Source organism: Phyllopteryx taeniolatus, chromosome 23 (assembly GCF_024500385.1).
Source record: "Phyllopteryx taeniolatus isolate TA_2022b chromosome 23, UOR_Ptae_1.2, whole genome shotgun sequence".
Classification (NCBI taxonomy): Eukaryota; Metazoa; Chordata; class Actinopteri; order Syngnathiformes; family Syngnathidae; genus Phyllopteryx; species Phyllopteryx taeniolatus.
Window position 1 is genome coordinate 1040917 of NC_084524.1, and position 9130 is coordinate 1050046.

General features: G+C 48.9%; 1 protein-coding gene and 1 long non-coding RNA gene across 2 annotated transcripts; one reads left to right on the forward strand and one right to left on the reverse strand.

Annotated features, from left to right (window-relative positions):
- The first annotated feature begins 31 nt into the window (after positions 1–31).
- Positions 32–1860, forward strand: LOC133472874 (uncharacterized). The gene is made up of 3 exons (XR_009786889.1): positions 32–1024; positions 1117–1305; positions 1402–1860. It is a non-coding gene; the product is annotated as an uncharacterized LOC133472874 (long non-coding RNA).
- Positions 1861–2418: 558 nt separating this feature from the next.
- syt4 (synaptotagmin IV) lies at positions 2419–8982 on the reverse strand. The gene is made up of 5 exons (XM_061764356.1): positions 7612–8982; positions 5784–6373; positions 5032–5355; positions 4462–4582; positions 2419–4014 (listed from the first exon to the last, which is right to left on the reverse strand). The coding sequence occupies exons 1-5, from the start codon at positions 7646–7648 to the stop codon at positions 3695–3697; spliced, it is 1392 nt and encodes a 463-aa protein (XP_061620340.1). The 5' UTR covers positions 7649–8982; the 3' UTR covers positions 2419–3694.
- Between the last annotated feature and the right edge of the window lie 148 nt (positions 8983–9130).

Here is a 9130-nt window from a genome sequence, read left to right on the forward strand (position 1 = left end):
CCCCCCGCCGACCCCTCTCCCCGGCGCTGGCCGGCCGATGACTTATAAACCGGTAGACCGGGCAACGCGTGGACTCCGCTCGGGACGCGCCGCAGAGGAGCAAAGTTCAAGCCTGCCCGTGTGTGCGTGTCACAGTCACCTCATCACCTATTGCTTATTTAGGATACTCGTCCCCCTTTTTTACGGCACCAGTGTTTGTCTCTGCTTCATTTGCAAAGCTATTAGCGGGCAATGTTTATTCAAAAGGTGTAATATGTAACCCTCCGGCGAGCGGTCGTTTTGACTTTGTTTCCACGGCGATGGACTTTTGTTAGCGCATCCGTATCTCGTTTTATCTCGGGTGAGCTTCGTCGATGAAAATAAGGAAAGCGGCGAAGCCGACAAGCCGGTCTAACGTTGATCCGCAGCAATATTTGAATAGTCGAAGTTGCCGAGAGCTGCTGAATGTTAATATAAGCAAATGATTTGGGATGTCGGAAAAAAGCAAACATCCAGAACACACAGAATGTTGTTGACTCGGAAAACCTAGCTAAATTCCCATTTTGATTCCAGAACTACACACAAATTCATATAAAAGCAGCAAGTGGAGGGCTACCATGTTGGAGGCCTGGCATTCAAAAAAAAAAAAAAAAAAGCATTTCAGAGCTGACTGATTGGTTAGGCTGGAGAAGAGGGGGTGGGGATCCGTGTTGATTGACAGTCGGACTGAACAATGGGGCCACGCGGAGGCCGAACAGGCAAGAAAAAGAAGAGAAAATGGGCCTCCGCGATACGTCGCTTCCAACGGGGAAGCGTATTTTCATGTGGATGAGCCTTGGAGTTACAGCAACAAGCGGGACTGAGTCATTATTATTTTTCGCATGGATTAAAAAATACCCATTCACTCGGTGCGCGCGTGTGCGCGTGCGTGTGTGTGTGTGTGTGTGTGTGTGACATTCAGGGGTCAAGAGAAACATGACAAGTGAGATGAAATCAACAACGGCACAGGTGACGAATGGATGCTTGCTCGGCTGAGAGGCCAAAGGTGAGGAATGGAAGTCACATGACATGATGGACGGAGTTTTAAGAAAAAAAAACGTTTCTTTTCCTCCTTCCTCCCTTCATGATCGGCTCGAGGTGGAGGAAGGTTGGCGACACACAGAAAATTGCTTTGGAACGGAGACTTCCCCTCTGCGCTCGATAAATGTTCAACATCAACTCGATGTTGTAAAGAACCGGAACCGCTTCCTCCTTGTCCTCCATTTGTTGCCCTCGCTTTCACTTCACTCCCTCCCATGGAAAGGCTCTGTTGCCATGGCAGCAGAGGTCGGGCCTTGTTTGTTTGTGCCAACGCGCACACACACACACACAAGAATGATTACTCCACAACAAAATAATGTTTTGTGTGTGTCCTCTTCGTAGCGCCAGTGGCCCGGGTGCCGTTGCCATAGCGACCCATATGATGTCTTACACAGGGGCCGCCATTGGATGATTCCATTTCTCAGCGCGCTCACGTCGAGATGGATGGCGGCTGCCGCTTTGCTGAAGGATGTTGAGGGTTGGCTACGTGAAAAGAAAGTCAAGCGCGAAGAACATTTCCACGATGACTCATCCACTCTGTAGCCAGCACGCGCCAACTTTGCGCGGACCGACACGATTAACGGTAGATTATAAATACGGAATGAATTTCACTTCATTTTTACGTTCTTATGTGTCACCATGTGAATCGAATCTTCCCGAAGCTTTAAGAATCACTCGTGCTAACCTCAGCCCCCCAAATATGCTTGAATATGTATTTTAATGAGAGAAGCAAAAAGAAGAAAATTGCTCTCCATAATATCGTATAACATTGCTAAAAAAACAAAACAAATGGAATTAAAATGAATTCAAGAGTTGGATATTGTGCTGCTCCTTTGGGTGTGCCCACTTTGGCCAGCGGGAGGCGGTACAAGACAGCTAGAAGGACATCATGCTCATTCGGCTGTTTGAACTCCTCTCATCTCCGTGGCTCTTTGCAGAGGATGAAGAATATATGACTGTGGAGTGCAAATGTATTTTTTTTTTTAGAAAAACGAATGTTGGTGTTTTCTGGAGGGGCTGCAATGCATTCGTTGCATTTGTGTTCCTTTCATTGGGGAAACATGATACACGCATGGCACTGAGCAGCAAAATAAAAAACAAAGTTGTTTTTTTGTTTTGTTTTTTATCGTAACTTGCTCTGTTTAATTTGAGGGTACTTACAATTACATTTCAGCTGTCTTCGTGCTCACAGTCAAGGGGACAAAACACAGACAGGAAACATTGCACACGCACACGCACACGCGCACGCACACGCACACACACACATCTACGACGCAAACATCGTCACCAGTGGCGCGTCAATGCATCGCCGCAGCACGCCGGTCCAAGCGCAAACCACCTCATTTAGGCTTGATATGAAATAGCACTTCAAAAACATGTTCCACAAGTCCACCCAGAGGAGTAAAAAAAAAAAAAGAAATCTAAATGAAATCTACAAATGTGTTCATTCCAATGAATAAATGTCAAATTTTCAGCTGTTTTTCGGGTTTTGGTCAGAAGGCAGAGGTCAATTTAAAGAGGAAGAGACGAAGAGACCTTGAAGCACCGGGTTACCATGACAACCTGACGGACGTAACCCGGCGACAGTCTTTGAGCTCATTTGAAGCTCCAAGGGATTGCAAAAATATTCGCTCGCCTGCCTTGACTGGATTGCCGATCGACGTGACATCCTATTCCTCATCCACAAGGTTGGATATGAGGGCGGCCCAGCACATCTTCTGGGAAGGATATCCACAAGATTTAGGAGCGCGTCGATCAAATTCTTCACATCGTTTGGGATACTTTGTCCAATTGAACCCCGTGGATTAAGACTGGGATGTCATCGCTGTTGAGCGGAAACCTCGTATCTCCGAGTCTCGTCCCAATCCTATTTTTTACAAATCGATCGGTCTGTTATTTGTATGCATTACGAAGCGCTTTCATTTGAAAAACCGCTTGAGAACAAATCTATGAACTCTTGAACTAAAACTCCGCCTCCTAATGTCGCGCGTGGAAAGTCTGGATGTTTTGTCGACAATAAGCTCGGAAAATAATAATAGCAGTAGTAAAAATAATAAGAAGAATGATACTTTTTATGTACAGGCGCCTTTCTGAGGGTCCGAGGTCACCTTACAAAGAAAAATAAAAACAAGAACGTCACAACAACAGCAAAAATGCAGAGAATAAATACATACAGATATAAAAACTCAATAAAACGTGAGTGGAAAAAAGTGAGCTTGGCCATATTTGAGTTAGCCCGTCGTGATAAAAATGAATGGTTGACGACGATGACGACGACGACGACGACGACGACAGCAGTCGTTTGCAGTCATTTGGCAAAGTAACGATTTTGGAGATACGAAGATTCCGGCCGACCGCAGACGGCAGCTAAGCGAATACTTTGGCCAATGTAGCGTGTACGCGCTTCTGGTTTTGCCTTGTTAGTCAACGACAGCGCTGTAACTTCCAAGATGAGCGAGCGATTGATTGATTGATTGATTGATTGATTGATTGATTGATCGGTCGGTTGGTTGATGACATCACGTCCCTCCCTCCCCGATCGTCCGATGGCTAGCCGGACCCCGAATCGCGCCTTCTCCGTTCAGTCGCTCCGTCGTTTGAACCGGACGGGACATCCGACACGCATGCCGCCGTCTTAATCCTCAGACATGGCGTGCCACTTGGCGATCTGGCGGCGTGGGTGCTCGCAGATCTCCCGCCAGTGCTCGCCGGCGGTGCCCGCCGCCGTCGTGCCCATCAGCAGCCGCCTGAGGACCGGCTTCGGGCAGCGGGAGTCGCCCGCGTCCGAGTCCATCAGCAGCAGCTCCACGCTGGTGTTTCTCAGGCCCTCGTCGGAGGGCAGGTCAAAGGTGAAGAGCTCGTTGAAGACGGGGTTGGGGGCGCACTTCTTCACGTGGGTCTTCTTCTTGCACACGCGCTTCGTCCCGTGATACAGATTGACTTTCACATACGGATCTGTGCGGGGAGCAGCGGAGTCAAATCAAGTCGATATTTCCAAATCACCCCTTCAAATTGTTTTACAACCAACTTACATATCAAATATAACAGATAAAAAAAACAATAAACCTTTCAATTGGTATCTTTTCATATGATGACGTTGCCTTGTCATTGTTAAACCTTTTCTTTTTCTTTTTTGTATCAATATCTCTGAAGTTGTGTCCCTCGGCATACACGCAACTCTGTCGCTAAAATCCTTTTTGCTCAAAATGCAAAAAAAAGAAGTGACTCAGCAGAAATGCCAATATCAAACAAATTCTTCCAACTATGGGAAGACCCAAGGTAATTCCTCACTTTTTGGAAAAATATATGTATTTCTCTTTATTTCGCATGTTTAATTAGAGAATGGTTTATTACCCGTTTATCTTAATGACGCGACAACGAATTGAAAATAAGCGAGCGCACCTGTGGGTCCGCTGTCGTCGTTGCTGGGCAGGTGGCGGGCCTTGAGGACCACCACGGTCAGCGTGTTGGTGGCGGACTGGTAACACAAGGAGAGCAGGAGCTCGCCTCGGCCCGACGACTTCTGCGACGACGCCAGCAAGCACAAAGATCACTCGCTAAGTTATCACAGCTTTCCAAGAACTCCGCCGCGCTCATCCTCGCTCGGGTCACCTGAACTGGTCGCCGGCCGATCGCGGGGCACGTAGAAACGAACGACCGTTGGCGCTCGCTTTCACACCTACGGGCAATTTTGAGTCTTCAATCAACCTGGCACGCATGTTTTGGGGATGTGGGAGGAAAGCGCAGTGCCGCGAATTCCAATCCACAAGTTGGAATTTCATGAGAAGAAAGAAAAGTCTTAATTTTGCCGCATTGTTAGGAGAATAAAGATTGAAATGATGAGAAAATGATGCAGGTTGGGGTTAACCGAACCGTTTTTCCAAAATACAGAAGAAACTTGGCCGGAGGGAGCCCACACTTCAAGAATCCCAGTATGGAGCGATCCCCACACCCACTTCGTCCACTCCTCACCTTGACGTTCTTCTTGATGATCTCCCGGCTCATCGGCACGCGGCCTTCGGACAAGTCGATCCCCGACAGCGGGACGAGGATCTCGCCGATGATCTCATTCCGGGAGAATCTGTCAAAGCTGAGCACCGTGAACTGGAGAGCCAGCTCCGACACTCTGGCCAGCGGAATTGCGTAGAAGCTGAAGGTTTCGTCGAAGGTCGGGTCCAGAGTCTTCCTCAGGACCCTGGTCTTCACCCGGTGCTTCTTCTCCGGGAGCAGGGTGAGCTTGATGTAGGGGTCCGACGTCAGGGACTGCTCATCGGTCGGGCTCAGGCCGTGGGCTTCCTGGAGTCAAATCAACCGGTCACAGATTTGGGAAACGCAAATAAAAACAGAACACGTTTTGGGACGGAGCCGCTCAGAGAGGTAAGGCGGGCCGAAACCATTTCGAGATTTCAAAACAACTACAATGTTAAACTCGAAAGCGCACAGGCGGCCAATAGAGGAGTTAGATTCTTCCAGTTAAGAGGCAAGCGGCAGCGTTTGAAACCTACTGGAGACGTTTGAGGGAGGGCTGGCTGACTCCAAAGTCAAGCGCATTACAGTCATCCAGCCAAGATGTGACGAAGGCAAGGATTACTGTTTCAAAGTGCTGCTTGGGCTTCACATCTACAATTACAGTAGCGTCATGAGATAATAAGACATTAAAAACCAAGTAGCCGCACTTGATTTATTTGACACCTGCAATTTCGACAAAAGCAACATGTCGATACCTTAATGTGGACGATGAAGGCCTTCTTCTCCGGTCGGTACTCCAAGGCAAAGTGGAGCGTGCCGAGCCTCCCCTCCCTCTCGTCCGCAGCCGGGGTCGGGGCCTGGCCGGAGATGGCGGCGGACGGCGAGGGGAGGTCCCGGCGCTCCGTCGCGCCGGGCTGGGCGAAGCCGGCGTGCGGCGAGGGCAGCTCCAAGTCGGGCGAGCTGCGCACCTTGTGGTGGTGAAAGGGTTTGGTGGGGAAGTTGCCGTTGAGGTCCCGTTGTTCCAGGTCCAGATGGAGGGCCGGTCTGGAGCCGCCGGGACTCGACGCCAGCTCGGGAGCGGCCGCGGGCGTCGCGGCGGCGTGGCAGTTGCCATTAACGTCCGTTTTATCGGCTTGATCGGTTGCCACGGCGGCGGAGGCAAACTTCTTCTTGCCGCTGAGGCTTTCCGGATAGATGTCGACACCTTTGAGCATGTGCACAAACTTGTACGGGGGCGTCTTCTGGCTTTTGGTGTTTTTGCGCTGGCAGCAGATCCACGAAAAGGCCGACACGGCGAAGATCAGGCCGAAGACGCTCACCGCCGCAACACCTGCCGGGACCACCGCTAGACAGCGGCGCAAAGAAGGGAACAGAAGCCATGAAAGATGCCGCGATTGTGTTCACAACTCATCCATCGTCTTAATAATGAGGATCAAACCAACGAGACAATGTCGTTGTCAAGGCCCTGACAATTACATTTGCCGGAAAAGGTCTCAAAAGCAAACAAACTGGGAGCCGGCCATTTTGGTTTGAAGCAGCCATTTTCGGCAAATTGCAGGCCTCGTAGGTTGGAGGTCGCCCGCTGTGAGCGCCCGTCGGAATGCAGCTTTGCGAGACAGATGGGCCTCGCCACATCGCCAAATCTTTGCGCCTGCGCCATTTGATGATCACTTTGAGGATTTGCCATGCAAAAGCCTTGTGCGTTATCGAACCCTGCTACTAGCAAACAAAATGTTTTGGGAGAGATGTGTTCCACACGGAAGCATGACGGCTAAAGTAAATAAAAAATAAACAAATAAAAAAAAAAAAAAATAGAGGGCCTTATGTAACACACAATAAGGATTTATTCCCATCTGCGAGCGCGAGAGAGCTTTGTGTCCGCCGGCGTCTGAGTGCGATTGAACAGAACGACGGGCAGGCCTTGTCGCGCGGGCACCCGGGCACGATGCTTCCATTTCAGCCGGGGCAACGCGGAGCCTTTCTCGCGGTGGAGAACGCTGCTCTCGGACGACTAGGACTGACGAAATACCAGAAATGTGTATTTTGCATCCATTTCCACCTGATGTCTTTCATATCTGGAAGGTTTGTTGATTAGCTGCCCCGCCCTAACGCATCGAGCGTGCATTTAAAGCAGCAATAACAATAACCGCCGACACGGACACGGCTGAGACTTTTTCTTTGCATTTAAACCCTTTACTTTCATTGCATACCTTCACTGGAGGTCATTTAGATTGATTTTATGAAGCGGTTCTGATCTCACCGACTGCAATTATTTCCTATTTTTCTGGTTGCGATCTTCATTTTTTGTTTTGATACTGTGCAAGGATTAAGAAAAGGATTTTTAGGAAACAAAGAAATGATTTGAGCACCGAACCAAATGACTGCTTTGTCTGCGTTGTGTTGCGCAGAACACGAAGAATCCTCGTTTCCCGAGAGCCCGATCGTTGTATCGCGTCTGTGACCGCTTCTCTTGCGCTCAAGCCGTTTTGACGTCCAAACCGAAACGCGTGATGCACTCATCGATGTAAGACGAAGTGACGTTTCGCCGGGTGTGGCACAAGGTCCAAAAGGAAGCAGACTCACCGGGCTGGGCTCCATCCTCCAGCGTCACGGGCGCCATGGTCGCTATCCGAGGTGCTGAATCCCGTTTTCCTTGGAAGCGGATTCCTCAAAATAAGGAATTCGGACGAGGAGGCAATAATTCAAAGCAGGATGAAGGAGGTTGTTGTTTTGTTCTGCTCTCGCTGCTCTGCTGCTCCTGTCCTCTGCGTGTGTGTGTGTGTGTGTGCGCGCGCCACACCGCGCCCTTCCTCCTCCCCTCATCCTCGTCATCCCTCCTCCCTCCATCAGCATGAGCTCATGGGCGTGCTGACGCAGTGCTGACGAAGGCTGCGTGTCGTCTCGGGCTTCTTTGCTTCTGTCGTCTTGTGACTGCGCGTACGCCGGCCCCAAAATGATCGATTTAGTCCAATTTATGTATTTGTGTTCATCTCTCTGTGCCTGTGACCGACAGTGACAAACTGAACAATGAAATGCTCCTCCACACGATTTTCATGACACATTTTCTTTGTGAAAGTATATTCTGAGGCTGACTCAAGGTTGGGAAACACTGACGGAGACAACGCAAGGTCCAATTTTATGACACCTTCCTTGCTGACTTCTGGCGTTCACCAAGTAGAAAGCAGCCTTCAGCCATTCATGGAAATTCCAAACAGTTCGCGTCAGCTTACACATATCGACTTTTCGATATCTCGCGATATTTTGTGTTGATCGTTTTTTCCACGTGGACCGTTGCCGGTTAACGGCGAGCCAGTTAATAGCCGACGCTCTCGTTCCGTCACTCGACAGGCCGGGACCCGCCTTTTAAAGCCACAAACATTTCAAGTCACAGACACGACAGTGTAGAACGTGAGGACGGCGACCCCGAGTGGACAAAAATAATACCTGCACCTCACGTGCATATTTTGTGTTGGTACTAGGTAGAAAGCCTGAAAATCTATGCTACAGAAATAATATAAATACAAAGTCTCTACGACTATGTTCTTGTTTTTGGGTTTATTCCTTATATGAATTAATTTGTGTACAGTGCTTTGTTTTGCGTCATGCGTCTCCCTTCCACTTACTGGAATGTGTCAATAACGTCACATGACGCTGCTTTGCTCGACTACATGTCGTCACGCCGCTGCCCGTTTGTCAGCAGGGCGATTCTAATCTGTTCTTTCAGCTGCGCGTAACCTGTATGATCATAAAAATCGAAATGATTGCAATGATAACGGGAAACATTATTGTTACATTATGGAGCGGTGGTATTCCCCTTTCAGCAACGAATATTTGAACACACTGTGAAGCGGCACATGGAGACCGATCAAATCCTACTCGTATATTCTTTATCCTCCGCAAAGAACAACTAATATTTCTGCTGAAGAGTTGTGACACTGTACATTGCTGCCTCCTCCTGGCATAATTCAATGCGCTTCTGAGACAGGCCCAGATTTTACACGGAGTAGTTCAATTTGTGAGTGAATACACTTTCTTTCTTTTTACATTTTTGGGAGTGTGCTGTAAGATTTTCCCAATGTAAAATATGTGCCCCTGCTCAATA

Bases quoted from the DNA above. Each gene is read 5' to 3' on its own strand.
- syt4 (XM_061764356.1), bottom strand. From the start codon at position 7,648: ATGGCGCCCGTGACGCTGGAGGATGGAGCCCAGCCCG. The intron at 6,374-7,611 runs GTGAGTCTGCTT...GCCGCTGTCTAG, and splicing joins GGAGGATGGAGCCCAGCCCG to CGGTGGTCCCGGCAGGTGTT. The intron at 4,015-4,461 runs GTGCGCTCGCTT...CTCCCCGCACAG, and splicing joins CGACGACAGCGGACCCACAG to ATCCGTATGTGAAAGTCAAT.